Here is a 19,213-nt window from a genome sequence, read left to right on the forward strand (position 1 = left end):
TTTTCAATTCTTCGGATAAACACTTCTTATTAAAAAGACTCCGTGATGAAGAATCTTAATCTGAAAATGAAAACCATCTTGCAAGTCATTCTCTACACATCGCAATCGCGTGCCAGAGGGCCCAGTAAAGAGCGCTCGCAGCTGCTTGCTGAACAGAATTATAAAACCTCCCAAGTACGCGCTTGAGAGTCGAGTACGGAGCGTGTGTAGCGGCTTGAAGAACATAATATTAGAAATCTACAAGCTCGCACTAGGGCGTCGAACTCTGAGCGGACACCAAAGACTAGAGGTCGTAATCAAGTTTTAGCTCATAGCAAATATAATTTCATGTTCGAATTTTCCTCATTTTACTTTTTTGAACGCAAGAAACGGGAAAGTACATACATATATATGTATGGAAGAGTGTGTATAAGTGTGTAAAAACTTATAACTTTTGAAATGTTTGTTTAAGCCCGTGCGAAGCCGGAGTGGTCGGCTAGTTCTATTAATAAAGTAACCAACAATCCGCCGATCTATCAATACTAAGCGGTTGATTAATAATTCAATTATGTAAACATAATCTGATGCTGGAGAAAATAATACGATCTACGGAGCTAAATAGAGAAGGTACAATCTTCTGTAAGAGGGTACAGGTGTTGGCGTACTCCGAAGGAAGCGAAGCGAATGGGTCTGGTGGTGAACGAGAATAAGACGAAATATCTCCTGTCATCAAACAAACAGTCAGCGCATTCGCGTCTTGCCTCCCACGTCCCTGTTTACAGTCATAACTTTGAAGTTTTAGATAATTTCGTACACCTAGGCACCAGCATCAACACCAATAATAATGACAACATCGAAATACAACGCAGAATCACTCTTGCCAACAGGTGGTACTATGGACTGAGTAGGCAATTGAAAAGTAAAGTCCTTTCTCGACGAACAAAAACCAAACTCTTCAAGTCCCTCATCATTCCCGTCCTACTTTGTGGTGAAGCGTGGACGGAGTCAACATCCGATGAGACGGTACTAGAAGTTTCCGAGAGAAAGGTTTTGCGGAAGATTTACAGTCCCATAAACATTGGTAACGGCGAATACCGCAGACGATGGAATGATGAGCTGTATGGGTTACACATACGTGTCGACGACATAGACATAGTTCAGCGAATAAAAAGACAGCGGCTACGTTGGCTAGGTCATGTTGTTCGAATGGACGAAAGTGCTCCAGCTCTGAAAGTGTTCGATGCAGTACCCTATGGTGCTTAAACGTGTCTTCGCCAGTTAAGAAGAAGAAACATGATTCCTGTTTCTCATGACTAACAATATTATCTTGTAGACAATAATTTGAAAGTTTGTGCTGATACAAACAGAACTTAAAAATGATTTTACTATTTTGTCGAGTCTTTCCTGTCCGGAGATATACTGATATCTCTTTCATCACGTGGCATAGATGAGGTAACAAGACGAAGATATTTATACATACCAGATATAGGATATCCAACAAATTTAAACCCAGAGGTTTTTCTAAAAACCAACAAGAACGAATCCCTTACTTGGGAGTTGTGAGAAATGAAAAACTGTTTTCCTGCCATTTTTATTTATATTTTTTCAGATGTTAGATGAGCAAATAAAGTGATGGTATTCAATATGTTAAGGAGCATAATGATGATTTCGCAATTCGAGAGGTATTGTAGTTAAATTTAAGGTTTCTTATGTTTTTAGTAATTTTAGTAAGCACTATTAGTAATTTTGTACATAACGGTTAGTATTAACTCAATTTAAGATTAAATTTGTCTCTTCATCCTCATATTTCAGTATCTACCTTTGAATAAATTATTGAGTAGAAAAATAATTTTAATATATTCCGGAAAAGAATAGTGGTGAACCCAATAGTGGCAAATAAAATACTGGCAAATCTAAAATACTACTACTGGAAAGTTCGACATCATGATCTTGAATTGATCTTATGCACTGCAACCCTGCTTGATCTTCTGAAAAAATACAAAAGAGTGACGATACTTTTGCGGAGTAGTTTGGGCTAAATTCCTCTTCAAAGCCTACACGTTGGCCTATACACGTCCATTTATGTGAAAGATTATATCCTAAAAGAAAATTTTACGTAATGGCCGAACCCTGCAAATCTTGCCAATTGCAATTTTATTGGTTTGATGGTTGGTTTGATTGTGAAACTATCACTTCTAATAACTAATTTTTGTATGAAAGAAAAATATATTTTGTTAGGTAGGTTAACTTTTAAATCGCTGGATGGTTTTCGAATAATGGAGGCGACGTTATTCATAAATTCCATCTACAGGTTGACCGAACCGTGATCAAATATTAATTGAACCTATTAGTATTTTATGCGCCTCAGATTCTTACAATTTGTTGACTCTTTTTAACCAAAGAATTTAATGAAAGATTTTCCATAGTTTTTGAAATACTTATTTTATTTTAATCAATTCTTCTTGTCTAATAATCAAGTATATATATAAACAAATCTGAGTAAAAAACATTTACATATATCTTTTTTAGTATTTTGTGTTAAAAACTTAATATTACTCATTTATATGTGTTAAATGATATATGTTTGGTATGTCTGTGTGGTTTTAAAATATTTTCAAAAACTGCCAAATAAAACTATAATATAAACTAATTAATACACAATTATTTGTATTTGTTCGTATATCATGAAATGTTGGTTTGTTTTGTTTCATTGCAATCATGTTGTACATGATTTTGCTCTGTGGCTCTTTCTCTTATTACACACACACATATACATATGGATGAGCTCGAGTGTACATATCCCTAAAGCACATAGCTTACATACATTCCTATGCACTTAGTTGCTTAAATATCTAAATGTATGGCATGCTAAAAGTTTTGACCGTTTACGGAATTGTAATATTTACAAATTTATTTATTTTAAAACATTGACTTCTCTCAGCTGAACGCTTTATCGCTTCATATATCTCTTGTTTTTAGCTGGACATTTCATGACCAATCGAATTGTTGTTATTGTAAAATGTGTGTACATATATTTTCTTGACCCTTTTATGTACTGTGCGTAAACTCAGCGAAACTGCATTAAAAGTTACCAAGATCGGACGGTCTTGCTCTAACGAAATTAAATTAAAAAGCAATACAATAAAATGAAAATATCAAATGCACGTGTGGAACTTGAATTCATGTTTTACACCGCAGCGTAATTTGTTACAGTAAGTATTTCCAACTTTTTTAATTTATAAGTGGTAAAGTGGAATGCAGCATAATAAGGAGGTCTAGGAATATTAAGTCGCTTTAAAAATGTGTAGTGAACAGAGTGCTCTTTACTAGTAACGGAATGCTTTACATAAACGGTACACAAAGGCGTTTAAGTGTACTAGTACCTCCACTTATAGCAAGAAACATACTAACCATAAATATGATCGTGTTTGAAACACTTGTTCGTCATTTGTTTAAATAAAATGGCATAAATGCGTAATAGCTAGCTTTCTTAACTTATGCTTTTACCACCTCTTTATATATAATCGGAAGTGAAGAGAGAGGAAAAACCAATATCTTATTTAAACCTTAATCATAACCCCATCAGAACTGATCCTTTTACATAATGCACCAACTCTATTAGGTTTAGTATCATGTGCAGAGAAACTATTGTTTTACAAATACCGAGAGAGATACCTTCAGTGAGAGCTCTCAACGCATCCGAAGAGTTCCGCATTATACCGAATCAACCGTGAACCAATTATTAGCAAATTTCTCCTCATGATTTTCAAAAAGGAAACCGTTAAGTAACAAAAGTAGTGGTGCTTCGCAAGATGAAAAAAAAGTAACTCTCAAGGAATTCCAGAACTACTTCCTGCCAAAAAACAAATATATTTCTGAATAGGGAAGCATGGGAGCAGATATTCTCCATTACGAGATGCCTCATTAAATCGGGTAGAAGAATATGTCGTCAAAATCTGTTTTTTTAAATATGACATAAGATTTAAGCAAACAGAGGCGACGTAGAGATTGTTTGTTCCATTAGACATGGATTACGTAAGTGCTTTTCAACTGTCTGAATATCAGAAAATTGGCAAACAGTGGGTTTTTTTCTTTTTTTTAGTTTTCAGACGATTTGCGAATATTCAAAGAAATAATCAAGTATAAAGCTACAAAAACCTGATGTGTATTTATTTAGTTTTGATTGTGATCGCCACTTTGTCAGTGTTTCAGTTCAATTAGGTTGCATTCGAATACAGGCCACCTTACTTGTTATCTTGCATGTTGCGCACTGCGTTTTCAGTGTGGCAGCAATTCGTGCCTGGTATGCTGCGCTTTGTATGCAAATTAGCTGCTAATAGGTGTACAACATGCGGCTTTCTCACACCGACAGACCGGCAGACCGTCGTATTTCTTGGCGATTTATGCTAATTTTTGCGGTTATAATAACAACAAGCACACAATGGATGCCACGAACTGAACGAAATTTGTTGCTGTTGCATGCAATGTGTGGACTACATATGACTATCTACAAGGAAATATGGCACAATTGTTCTTGACTATTTCGCAGTGAGAAATGTCTTTGCCACTCATAAATTGTTCATGACTCATGTAATTATGTTTCTTTTTTTGCTTTTATGAGTAATATGTAAAAGCTAATATTTCTTATTATATATGGAGTAGAGAGTAATACGCCTGTGAGTCATTAAACGGGTATTCGTGTGCAAATTTGCTTTCAATTTCATTTGAACTCGAGCGAAAAAGCTTGCGTGACCCAAGAGTGCAGACAGTTCGTGGTACACTTTTAAATTCATTCAATTACAATTGTTCGAGTATATACAAATACATATTTGCGTATATTATACGAAATATGTATAAAATACTTTGCTATAATTGTTGCAGTTTTTAACCACTTTCCACTCGCAATTAATTCGAGTAGTTCGCTTATCTTTGTAACAAGATAATTACCGCAAGCACGCTTATCCAATTATTTGAGTAACTGGAAAATGTTAGCAGAACCGCCCTTTGAACAAAGTTCACTGACCTGCTTGAAAAATATTGCACCAGGCGTATTGAGGTGTTACGTGAGATATTTTACCTTCTTACTTTTTTAAGTTTAATTTCTGTAGTTTTTTTGCTTTAAATTTCCCTTAGATTAGATTATTACAATATGGAATAAAATACATTATTTGAAACTTTCTACCAATCGGAAAGATTATATGTGATCTCCAAAAATTAAAAGTTGTTAAAAATGACTGATTACCTTTATTGGAAATCATTTGGAAAATTTGCATGCAATGCATGTGTAATTTCCAGTTTTATATAAACATCCAAACCTATGTAGAGGAAGATTGAAGATTCGTTTGGAATCATTAAAATTTCCCTTAAAAGAGCTTTAGCTTGCATTCATCCGTAATTAATATTTTATGGCCTCTCTGTGACCCTTTTGAACGTCTACAATGCTTAACCATAAATAAGGTATATGTATCTATTTTAGCAATGGCAACAGTACTAGGTGAGATGGAACTAGGAAGAACGTCTATTTAAAAATTTATATTGAAAATACAACTCCAGAGATTTGGTGGAATTCACTTGTATGAATATATTGTTCAAGAGCATAATGTAGTCTACCTAAAGCCAAAGTGTATTTAACAAAGTGAACTATGTATACTCGTATAATATGTAATTTTTCTTTACCCTTATTTGAAATGTATGTTATTAATTTAACCCTTATATTTATTCAAAAAAACAAATTTTGAATTTCAATGGAAAAAAAATTCAAACGATAAAAAATATTTTTAAAATAAACTGACAAATCACATATATTAAATATATTTATGTATGCAAGTGACTTCATATTATTCAAGATAAAAAAATACGGGTTAATGTAAACTACTTGATACTTGAATTGTTTACAATTTTATTGTCAAATAAGGGTAAGTCAAATACTTAGTTCACTTTGTTGAATACACTTTGCCTAAAACTAAGAGCGTATGCTATATATCATATCATAGAACATATAGTCTAAACAATTTTTAAAAACACAATATACTTAATGACACTTAATAGTAATTGACAAACAGAGTACCCAAAACTTAGTCATCTAAGGTTATATCTCATTTTTCGAGGCGTATAATATGCCCTCTTAACTTTACATAAAGCCCACTTACTACATTTAGTTTTCATATAAATAGTTTTAAAATAATTATCTCGCTTAGGGACGTGTTAAATTTTTATTAAGAAGCAGAATTATAAATACGAATGTGTTGTTAAACTCGTGGTTTTGAATTTTCGTATTGTTCTTTATATCATTTCAATTTCCATTTTCTTACTTATTTTTACACCCCTATTTACAAATTCAACATATTTCTAATTTATAAGAATTTTGAATTTAAAAATTTTCAAATTTCATATTCTGTGTCTAAAATAAAAAAAAACCTATGTATGTGTATTATATTACATATTATTCTAGGGCTCTGCGGGGGAGCAATAAACGAGGCTCTGGCGACCGAGTAAAGCGATATAACCTTATCATCTGTATAAAAACCAAACTAGAATCGGATATATAGTCAGTGTTAAACCAAACTTTTCCATGAAGCAACAATATAAAAGTCTCGGTTAAAACAAACACTTATCAAAATATTCTGTTTTAATTATGTCAAGTGCACAGAATATTCACAATGGGAAGTTATTGGTTCAGTTAAAACTTAGTTCTTACTGCATATATGGAACAGCAGTGATTAAATACAAATTGCTAAACTGACAAGGTCATAACTCCTATAATTTAGTCAATATCCTTTTGAAGCGAAAGCTTTGTTATTTAGGCGAACTATTTAACCGACATCAAAATCGCTTTAGCTGATTTGCGATGGGTTCAAGATACCCAATCTGTAATTGTTTAACTGTGATATCCCTTCACGAAGGACTACTTCCCTTCTAATATTTAAATGATCTAAACCTAGGTGATAATAAAAGACGTATTTTTGCCTTTTGTCCTATGTATTCTCTCTCCATTATGGAAAGCAGCAATGAATTGTAACCAATGAAGATAGAAAACTAACTTGAAGAAAAGGACTGTTAATATGAAATGCAATAAATAAATAGATTCTACAAATGATGGAGAACATGAACACTGCTTGGAAATTGATAAAATCGGAGAGGCTGTAGTAATATATGTAACGTCGTCGAGAAGTTCACAACTTCCTCTAGCTTAGTACGCTTGACTCATCTGTACTTTACTTTATCACAAATCGACTTATTTATTTTATTTTAGTGAGGAATTTTTTCTGATTATTAAATGACTAAAAATAAATCGGTCTTGACTTGATCTATGATATATTGTTTTTAACGATCATAATTCAATATGTCTCTTTATAATTAAATCTGAATAATCGGCGCAACATAAAGAATTTGAATAATGAGTAATAACCGTCCAGTTATTTCATAGTCCTAACCTAGCCTAAACCTAGCTCTCACATAAGTAGTGCTCACTTCTGAATATCATGATTCAGTAATCTAAATTGCAACATATAAATTTCGATAATACTTATGATACCAAGATTGATTAAGAACAAGTTATAATATGTAGTCTAACAGTGAGAGGCATACAATACTTATTATCCTCATGAATTAATTTTTATGTAAGCTTGAGCGAAAAATTGTATACACCATTAAATTAAGAGGAAAATGTAGATAATATCCCTATTTTGGATTTTTAGAATCAAAAATTGTTATTTTAAAAAAGCCTTTTCTCGAACTTCGAAACCAAATATTTCGATATGGGAGGCTAACTTCGAAAATGGGAGAATGCAATTTTTTACACATGTCCAATCTCCCGGAAAAAAATAGTTTTGTCCAATACCGAGTGTTGTACATTGTAATTTTGGTTTAAATAAATACTGAGAACAGTAGTTTTCCTCACTTGGAAAATTTTCACATAATAAGCATGAGTAGGATAGTTTCTTAAATGTTCAGAGAAAAGCTTAAAACTATAACAATTAATCTTTCCTGAATTCCTAAATAGATACTGAGAACAGTAGTTTTCCTCACTTAGAAAATTTTAACTTCTAGCAGCGTAATTGAAATATTATTCGAAGATTTTGTTAAGTAAAAATTATAAAAATTTTAAAAACCTCTAAAAGTAAATATGTGTTCTATTATGATCTACAGCTATAAAAGTTTGAAATGCTGTGTATGGTATAAACTAATAAAACCGGAAATAATTATTTTTTTTTGTAAAATATTGGTTTCAATTTCCCAACAATTTGGTTTGCCATCGTTTCTTCTTTATTACAGCTTAGCTGACTTTACATGCACACATACATACATATATGCTTTTGTTCTACACACATTTTTCGTACACATTTAGACTTCTCCCACCTTGAAATAACCTCTTGAGGTCTCGAACTATTAATTGGACTTAATTTGTAGAATTATAATTGTAGTTTTTTAATTTTTCAAATTTTTCATGCCACTCAATACTGCGTGTACCTAATAGTAAATGTCTGTGCTTTTTTACCTTATTTGAGTAGATGTAGTCTTACATATAAGATACCAAATTTTGTTAATAAGAGAAAATGTAGACAATCCTCTTGTATACAAATATTGTAAATCTATCTTTAACAAATATTCTCATTATTACTTTGCAAAATTATTTAAATAATTTTCTATTTGTAAACTAATCACTAAATTAATTATATGTAAATTTTCTTTTAGTTTAATTCTGTTTATTTACAAATAAGTTTTTTTTTAATTTTTTTCTCTTTAGTTTTTGCATAAATCTAAGACTAACAACTAAATGCAGGATTTTGAATTTGGCATAGGATATGTGTCCTTTTTAATTTATTTTTACCGTTGCTATTAATGACAACGTTGGTTTGTTCACTTTCCTTTCAGGTGTTAGTGTTACTGTCACCTACACAGTTTAGTACGGAATTTATTATTTAAATTAGTTATCTTAAAGTTATGCTGTAGTTTGCAGTACTAAATGCCGTTAATAAGCTCAATAGTGTTGCCAATTGTAGTTGTTGTAATGTTGTGTGAGAAAGTGGCTTTGCCGATGAGGAACCTAGAAATATAAAGCGGTTAGTACATATGTCCAAGAGAAATTAATAAATTTTATAAAGGGTTTAGAGTTAATAACTCGCAACCAAAGTTACCATGTGCACGCGATTTGGCTGCAACTGTTTCGCGTGATTCCAACGCTGGTGCACGCTGCTGTCGATCACTTTCCACACTTGCTTCATTACTCTGCCAGTACAGCGAGGAGATTTTGGCCACGCACTAGCAAAGGTATATATTAAAATTTAGTCTTATAAAAAATATAGGCTTCTATACATACCTTTAATTTCATATCGCCATGTCGAAAGTGGCTACTCTTCACACGAAATTCCAAGCCCAAACGCGCTATTTCGAGTCCCTCACGTCCAACTACATACTTTTCATATGTTCTGAGATACGAACGATTTGCCGGTTCGCCATTTATGAGCCAGCTGAGATGACAAGCCGGTTTGGATGGCGCTGAGGTGCAGTTTACGCGCACAACATCTCCTATTTGGTAGCGTGGTTTTCCGCCGCTAATTTTCGGACCATGGTTGGGAGTCACTGTAATAAAAATAATTTAAGAAATGTTGTTAATTATATATTTTTCAGGTTTGCTGTATAAAACAATTTTTCGATTATTTCCGAATAATACGTCTCTATGCTTCCGAGATCAAACATATTGCCTCCACTGATGTAAGTCATAATATAACTTTATGCAAGCAAAAACTCTATCCCTAAGTGTAAACTAACCACAACTCTACAACATCTATTCTATTTGAAGGTAAAAGTCTAACCTGGACGATATACTTATGTCTAAACACGAAAGCTTCTGATATCTTTTTTATAACCTTACTCAAGAAGCTTGGAACCAAAATTGTACTCAGTTTTTAAAGTAAACGTATTTTTCTGTGACCAATGATAATAATCGTGAAGGTTCCACGCATTCATACTCTTGTTATAGAAATTATATTGTCGTTGGGAAGCTAAATATGTATATGATAAAGAGGCTTCCACCGGATCGTCACAAGGCCGGTCGAATAAATTTACGAGCCATATTTAAAAGACTACGCCCTTACAAATATGCAAAGGAAGACCATCTTACAATAATCGGATTAGTGTCGTGCTACCAAGTCTTTCAGAAATACTATGTCATCTTCATTGAAAATTTTAATAAACATGAATAAGAATATAAAAAATTCAAAATACTCTATGGAATTTTCAAACACTTAAAAAACTCGTCAGCCAGAAAAAATATAGTTAATTACTTGAAGATCACCATATCATCTAGACAATAAAACTTTTTTAGAAAGCGGAATTTTAGGAGAATCTTTATGACATCGTCTCCGTTAATGATATTACTCTAGTAATATACGAATAATTTCGTTAAATACTAAATTTCATTCATAAAGACATTTCGATAGTTTTTTTCCAAATAGATAACCATGTTAGTTTTAAGACGTCGATATTAAAATGGAATTTGAAAATCACAGTGACATTATGGATATACAGAGGTAGTCAAAATTGTTATTATGACAGTTCCTACTAATCTTATATATTATCTTTGAGTTATCACAGGTTTCTGACCAATTATCTTAAAATTATCCTTATAAGTGTTCGTGTCCTTCTTTTTAATAACATTATAAACAGTATTCCTTTAAATTCTTTAAATTTTTACTAACTCCGAAGCCGAAACCCCAGTCTTAAACTTAGTAACAGTCTCCGATCTAGTTATAGTCCTTAATTCCACTGGTCTCGGCATTTTATTTACCAAATTTTATATTTTAAGTCTTTGTTAGTTAGTTATGAATGCAATAGAAGCCAATCACTACTCTTGCCTAAACCAAATCCAAGGTAAAGGCTAAATCGCGGTGTGTAAATACTTTTGACTACTGAAAGTCTTCAGTTCATTTGCGTATTTCTCCGCCATATTTCTAGCTATTGTAGCCGGTTTGGCTTCATTCGCTCAGGAATAGATCAAGGTTTACAACAACATAGCATTTTGTTACCCTGCGACAACAACAACAACAAGCGAAAGCTTTTTCTGTGAAACTTGTAAAAAAAACGTTCGATGTGTAAATAATTTTGACTACCTCTGTACATACATTATAGTAATCTATACAAATGAGTCATTTAGCAAAAATTGTAAGAATATGTTAATATATTCTGAGAATATAATGACCGTTAAGCATTCAAAATTATAGTAACAATCAATTTCAAACAATCAACTCAATGACAGGTTTGATATTCAAGGCAGATTCATTCAGAACACTAACTGCTGCTTTGGAATGAGTAGACCTTTTAGAATTGCATAAGTATTTAGTGGAAATTTATAGACATTTCATTACGCCTCTTCCGGGGCGGAAACGTTATCGCAGTCACTTTCTGACGATACGAGTCCTGAAACATGTATACAAATTATACGATTTTATGCTTTTTACACCTAGTTACGGAAAAAGGAAAAGACTGGCGAGCCATCATTGGCAATTGTCAGAGGCTTTTGATTATTCCACCATGAGTTGACATTGATTAACATAAAAAAATCTGGAGCTGTATTTATTGAGCATCTAAATTATTTCGAGCTTTAAAAGTAATTTACATTTTCTCAACTACACCTCAGGGTTATTTTCTACTATTTTGGAATACAAATTTTTACTCGTTTCCACATACTATAAAAGTATACATACATATTCACTTAAAATAATACTAATATTTTCTTGTTTCTTATAAATTATATAGTATATATTGACAAACCAATGCGTCGAAAAGTAGCAAGTTAAATTGAATATTTGTTACATTGTTGATAACTTTGTGCAAGATTTTCATAAAAAGTAAAATTACTCTTTTCTACTTATGCCAAATTTTATGCCTGAAAGCATGCAACGCAGAGGACACTCAGCGGCAATATATGTACATTTCACGAATTATAACGGTTCAGTAATAAAGGGACAAACACACACATTCGATATGTAAGTGACAGGAGATTGAGTGCAAAGGTATACATTTTCAAGTACATCATGCATATATATATTTGTAGCTCTGGGTTATTTACATTAGGAATGCAAAATCAATCGAACGTAGAAGGGACTAGTTTACAATTTACGAAGAAGCCAACGACAGAGCCGGGGGACATATTCATCATTCCGATGCGGCATTCCATTAAAAACCAAAACCTTTTCTTCATATTTTTATTATTATGTACCTTATGAAAATTGGACAAATATGCAAATCAGACGGACAAATACCAAAAAATAAATTTTTTCGACTTACAAAAACAAATTACATGCAAAAAGTTTATGTTTTTCGTTCTTAGAAAAATATGGAAATAGCGAAACAATGAATTTTACATATACTCAGCAAAGGTTGTGCTCGTACATATTTGTGAATAAATATGACAGCGTGTAGGCAACCTACTCACTTTTATTATTGGCCTGGAGGATATTAAACCGCTTTCAAACACTCAGCAAAAGGGTGAAGTTTCCCTATGTGGCAATGCAGGAGGCAAAGGCCAGGGTATAAAATATGCAAAAGCAAAAATTATTTGAAACAAAAGTCGTCAATCGCAGCCGCAAAGTAACTTGAAACGCAACAACAACAGCAACAGTGATGTGAAGTGAGCGAGTTTTTTGCCAAATTATATGATGCTTGCTCCTTGCTGTTCGTAGTAAATTAATAATTAATGACAAAGAAAGTTTTAGCATCCAGCAGTATTAGACTTTTGATTGAAATGGAAAGTTTAAAATTCAATTTTCATATGAAAAAGGTGGGCAGTTAGCTAATAATGAAAATTACCTGCAGCACCTCAACGATTTTGTCCTTCCATTAGAGCTTGATGGAATGTAATAATAATAATGATTGTAGTTATAATGTTTTTCTATCATATAGTAAACATTTTTATCTTTAGCCTACTCTCCTTCTTAACAGTCATTTTAACTGTCTAAAGAATTTAAAAATATTTGTATAATAAGAAGCCAGATATAACTTCTTTTACTTAATATAAAGTAAGTGGCTTAGCTATCAAGTGATTAATCGAACAGCATAGTGAACGGAATTTTACCACTGTCTATGTAGATCTCTTATATTTTAACTTTCTAGGTGGGTAGCGCTCTCGCATCATATATTGGAATTACCATGTAAATACTTCAAACTAGCTACACTAGCGAACTATATCGGTAATGCCTGAGGAAATTTGTAATAGATGGTAAGAATACTTCACATATTTTGGCGCGCAGTTTCATGAGAAATCTGTCTTCCTAGAACTCTTTCGCAGTTTTTTTGAATAAATTGTCTTTAAATACCGTATGTAACCAGCCCTGATTAAAAAAAAAAGTTGAACTGAAGTAAAAAGTAAAAAATTTTGCTTGGAAGTGAAAAAGTGTATTTATTTTCTATGTGTAAACTGTTTCTTGACAAACTGTATTTCGAATTCTTTGAATCATAGGCAGTCTGGGGTAATGTATACACTGACTAATCGATAAATACATCTAATATAATGAAGAACAGTTTACATCCAAGACAATGCCCTGTGTTACAAGTTAATAAAAACTATTGCCGCACGGATTTCTTTCGAATTTACACATCTGCCATATGTTCTGTACCATATGTGTAAGTAAAAAAAGTACCGTACTAAACTTTATGATAAATGTAAAATACCCATCTACTGAAGGAATGAAGGAAATTTGCTTACATAATTTCATTAAGATATATCCCGAGAGCATATGTGCCGAGTTTTATCTTTGTATGTATATAATATATATATTGTTCCTGGAAGTAATACGACTATACAAAGTAGGTTTGGTTTTTATTTGATTTTATTCATACTCAAACTATGGCACCCTTTGCTGCTTTGCATTACGATAGGACATAGTATTTTGATGGTTGCTTCGATCAGAGTAGGGAGTCTAATGGCGACAAATTTTTTGATTATTTTTTGATTTTGATATTAACTATTTTTTAGTATATAGTAATAGTAGAAGTTCAAAAAGTAAACTTTTAACTCCACACAAATTTACTAAGTTGAAACTGACTTTTCCCTGCGATACACTCAAATAAATCATAGCAAGGAATAATAAATACCACAATACTTCGTGCTAAAACGTGAACAGAGTTACTAGAGTAGAAACCGTAGACAAAGCGTTTTGCGAAATAGGGGAACCAACCACTAACTGGGACATATTTCTGTATCTTCTCAAGAACGTGTGTATTCTATTCTCATGGTAAACTTGCTTCCATATCCAACCTTCCACATACATATATAGAATATACGTAAAGATATGCAAAAAAGTTTTTATAATTGCATAATTTTCTGTTTTTGGTGGAATGAGAGACAGATTAAATCGTTGAAGTTTATTGTCAATAAGCATAGTTGGTGGATGTTGTCACTGCAGTGGCGCTAGTATGACAGGGATGTGAATATTATTACCTTGCGAATCCGTGGAAAATATAAACAAAAGGAAATACACAGCGCTAACGGTATTTAACTGAGTCAACTCATCTTGAGCTCACGCAGAGTTTGCGGTTAAATCGCAGCCATCATTTGGGGTAAAGCACACCAGTTGTTGCTAATGCCGGGGCAGTGGCTCAAAAGCATACCAGACTTGAGTGTGTGAGTATGTGCGTATATTCACACGTATAGCGTTGGAAGTGTGATATGTTATATTATCCTGTGGGATTTTAAATATTGCCTTACTTAAGCTTAACGCTCTCCACGCACACGGAATATTGACGCTCCGGGGCGCATACTTTATTCCACTTGTAATTGTATTCATAATATACTGGCTGTACGCGTATGTATGTATGTATGTAGAGGTTTAAGTGCTACCACACTCTGGTGTATAAGCAAATATAAAATCCTCTGACATTTTTATAAAGGTAACGAAAAATGGATATTGGCTCAGTGTGAATTTTAAAAGTTTGGATGTGAATTTTTTTGCCAAAATAAAAGGCTCGTTTGGAATGTAACACTTTACATGTTTAGTATCAGAATAAAACATTCTGTTCAATATTACTTATAACGATTGAAGATCCAAATTTGCCGAAAAATTATTTTTTAGTAAAAATAACGAAGCAATATAATCGATTTATATAAGAGGTTGAATGCGAATGCCATCATTATTTTCCTTTTATAATTAGTGATAGTAATTCTAAAGTTATTGAAGAAAGTAGTTTTAAATTACTAGATTTCCCTACTGGGAATCTCTCAACCAAAGTCAACTTCACTTATGAGCAAACAAATATACTTGTAGGCGAACACATACATACATATACACATGTGCACATTTGTTAATATCTGGTAATTTATGAGGTCAAATAAATGCAATTTGGCTGCGTTCATACGAAAGAACAAACTCTCGGTATAAAAATTGAAAAACAAGGAAGAAGAAGATTGCATTAAAATAATCTGCACAAAAATAATATGGAAAATAAATTTTAAAAATTTCAAGCTATTTAATAAATATTTTATTCTTTAAAATTAATAATTTATATATTTATACGAATAATTAATAATTTATATATTTGACAAACTAATGTAAGATCTTAAATTTTAGCTAAAGGATGGGGAACTTTTGCTAGATCGGATTACAGATATTCCATAAGGAAAATATGAGCCACTCGGGGCAGTTTTCTGCTTTTCTGCTAAGAATTGGAATAAAGAGGGCCAACAAGCCTTGGGTCATATACTTTGATAATAAAGTAAATTTTCGTAAGATCTCTTACAAGATTCTTGTATCATCAAATGAATTCTCTCGTCTCAGTTCAAATGCCTTTATGACAGTTCAAAGTTGTGAGAATAATATAATCCTTGAATATAGATTATTTGAGTTTAGATTATAGAGATTACCATTGTGACAAGCATCACGAAAACTCTCACTTAGGCAGTTGAAAATCTCTTTGTCGTCAAATAAATAAAAAAATGTTATATATTGATAAAATATGTTGAGCTTAAACATTCTACAACTTTCGTTATTGGTTGTTGAAGTTCTAACCGATCTGGCTAATTTTAGTCTTGAAATATTCGTGGAAGGCCAGAAAACGTGAGTAAATATGGAAAAATTGCGAGGAAGATATTAATAAGAGAATTTTATTCGACTTGACAAGAAAAATATAAAAAGAGAAAACAAAAAAATAATATTTTGAAGGTTGTCATTGTGCTTTATTAAAATATTTTTGTTATTGTTCAATTGTATAAGGTTGTGTCGATAGCCCAAAACAATTTGTAAAAAATAAGGAAATGCTAAGTTCACGTCCAACTGAACATTTTACACTCTCGCAATTTATTGATGTAATTTTATTAAGATAACACACAATATGACCTATATATTCGGCATAAAGTACAATAGAAAATCATCATATATAGTATATGAGGGCTGATGTAATTCCAGAACCAAGGTTCCAAGGTTTCCAAGGTTAATGGGAATAGGCACCTGTTAGTAGGCAAACAAACGGCACATTCGGCCTTGAAATTACTCCTAAATTGCAAATGAACGAAACACCAGTCGGCAAAATCGCCAAAAATAGCGCTACAACGAAGATTTTCCATATATTCAAGAAGTCGCTGGAGGTACTGCACAGGACTTTAAAAGATCTTGATTGTCGATAAACGTTTTTGGTGGAGCCAGAATTCTGTTAACAGGTGATTTACGCCAGACTCTTCCAATTATTCCTGGATCAACTGTTACTGACTGGCTGATCGTATGCCTAAAATCATTTAATTTGTGGCGAACATAAAGAATCGCCAATTAACTAACATATGAGTGTTTTTGCAACAATATCAAATTGCGATTGTAGAAGCAGTTAGAAATTGTAGGATCGCAGTTGACACCGCGATGGATTAATAGCATTTCCAACAGATTTCTGTCACTTCATTGACTTGAAAGAGAAATGACTGATTTAATGACTTATATTGGTGGTAAAAAAACAAAGATATCGATGATCTTAATGCGACAATTTAGAAATTCGGTCCAGGAGAGTTGACACAGCTACAAACCAGGATGACGTAGTCAATTATCCCAAACCATTTAAAATTGCCTATACTATCACCACTCACTTTGCAATTAAAAGTAGTGTGAGTTGTCATCATGCTGCGTACCATAAATCGACCTCGAGTAATCAATATCGTCGCCGAAGCCAAGATTGGACCAACTTAATTTAATGTATACCTTAGCCACAACAACGTGTGGCCGGGTCTGCTAGTAATATTATATATTCCATGGACAATGCTATTCTTATGAGGCGAATATTGAAGTATTCGAGCGAATTAGAAAGTATGCGGAAAAGAAAGATACTCTCTGCTTAGGAAATAAAATCATGGTGACTCCTGTGTTCTATTGTAATAATATGCCAAATTAGCCTTAATAATAAATTGTTTCTAGAGCAGCTTTTGTCTTTCTATATAGAAAAATACTGATATTCTTCCGAAACTTAAATATACTTGAAACTAGTACTCTATTTCTTGCATTTGCTGCGTATCTTCTCAAACTTTTTAGCGCGAAATAAAATTAAAATAATAATAAAGCTTCGCCGCAAAATCTCTAAAGTACTGAACATAAAAGTTGCTCAACACTTCAGATGTGTACTCGCTTAGAAATATGAAATGTAGAAATTTTACTCAGTTGCACGTCTTAACGTCAAATCGAGCTCCCCCACAGACATAGTGCCTTTATAAATAATTTTGACGCTTAATTAACATTTAAATAGACTTTAGCTGGCTTATTAGTGCATGCACTCAATTTTCTCACTGCAACTTTAAAACGCTGAGCGAGTGGAAATTCCACAACTGCTTAATTGGTCGCATTTTTGATAGAATAGGATTTTAGTTGGCCGTGTACGCCGTGGCCGCCATTGTTTCGCTGTGATGTTGCTGTATTGCAATATACATCCCAGTACTGAAGTATTTGTATATATTCTCATGATAGGCTATGCATTCTGTTACTTACTGACAACGGTCATCGTCTCGGATTCGGAAACTGTGTTGAATGCTGGTGCTTCACCGGAAACTTCGCATTTGTAAAGGCCAGTCGACATCAGTGTGACGCGCCGCAGTGTTACTTTTGTATCTGATGAATTGCGAACCTTGAAAGAAAAACAAATAAAAGTTCAGAGAGTGTGAGAACAATGTTAATTCAGTTTTTTTTATTTTATTAGAAAACAAAGATTTAATGAGATTTTGAAAAGGCATTGCCCTTGAATAAACGTTCATTGTCAATGTTACCGGATTTGTAAAGAATTTCAGCTAATTTCTTAATGAGACACTGTTGTTTACACTTTATGAAGATAATGATGTTGAGAAGATATATTTACTTCTATATACGATTATTTTCATATAATTTTCAATATTTTTCACATAAATTCACTTAGCATATAATGTATCTAGTGGGAGTCCATAATTTGATATTTTCAGATGATATCATTATAAGAACTTCTTCTCTTGTCAATAAAAAAATTAAGGAAGGTTTTAGGAGGGTCACTGTTTTATAGGTTAGACTTATCTACTACTTAGGCATACAATCTTCAAGTTACTCTAATGAAATCCCACAGAAATTAACATGAAAAGCCAAAAATAAAACGAGATACTCGGCCAATCATCTAACAAATATCCATATATGTATATGTAAATTGTATATATATATATTAGGGTGGCCCTTAGTTGTATGGAGGATAAAAACAGTTTCTGGTTTCTCGATCGCACCCCCTAGAAATATGCGAATAGCCCAAAAACTAGTATATACAAAGTTTTGGGTCAATCAAAAAGGGTTTAGAGCCATTTTTGCCATTTTTTTGTCTCAGACTTCCATATTTCAAAGTCACACTATCCATTACTGGTTTTCCATACCGGAATAAGATAATAAGAATAACATTAGAACCGTTATAACGGTATATCACGAGCATGCGACGCTTGAGAATGCACGTGCACCACATTAAATTTACTTTCATATTTGTATTTCCGTAACTCTATCATCAATCGACCGATTTTTAAGATTGTGGTAATTTTGGAAAGGTAATAAAATGCAGATCTTATTACGGTATGGAAACCAGATGGTGTGGCTTTGAAATATGGAGACATAAAAATGGCAAAAATTCTTAATTTTTCAGGATTTCAAGCTCCTTGCGCAACCTCTAAACCTTTTTTGATTGACCCAAAACTTTGTATATACTAGTTTTTGGGCTATTCGCATATTTCTAGGGGGTGCGATCGACAATCGGAATACTTTGGAAA

The 19,213-nt window shown here is 32.7% G+C and overlaps 1 protein-coding gene across 1 annotated transcript in view; it reads right to left on the bottom strand.

The window, feature by feature from the left end:
• Positions 1 to 8,110: 8,110 nt before the first annotated feature.
• LOC105216915 (uncharacterized) overlaps positions 8,111 to 19,213 on the bottom strand; it is a 61,223-nt gene continuing 50,120 nt past the window's right edge. Inside the window, exons 4-7 of the mRNA XM_011191667.3 lie at positions 17,934 to 18,069; positions 9,299 to 9,561; positions 9,117 to 9,240; positions 8,111 to 9,025 (exon numbers count right to left, since the gene is read on the bottom strand). Of these exons, the coding sequence (XP_011189969.2) occupies positions 8,910 to 9,025; positions 9,117 to 9,240; positions 9,299 to 9,561; positions 17,934 to 18,069 (639 nt within the window). The 3' untranslated portion in view covers positions 8,111 to 8,909. The remainder of the gene's footprint in view (positions 9,026 to 9,116; positions 9,241 to 9,298; positions 9,562 to 17,933; positions 18,070 to 19,213) is intronic.

The sequence above is a fragment of the Zeugodacus cucurbitae genome, chromosome 3, assembly GCF_028554725.1.
Source record: "Zeugodacus cucurbitae isolate PBARC_wt_2022May chromosome 3, idZeuCucr1.2, whole genome shotgun sequence".
In the NCBI taxonomy this organism is placed as follows: domain Eukaryota; kingdom Metazoa; phylum Arthropoda; class Insecta; order Diptera; family Tephritidae; genus Zeugodacus; species Zeugodacus cucurbitae.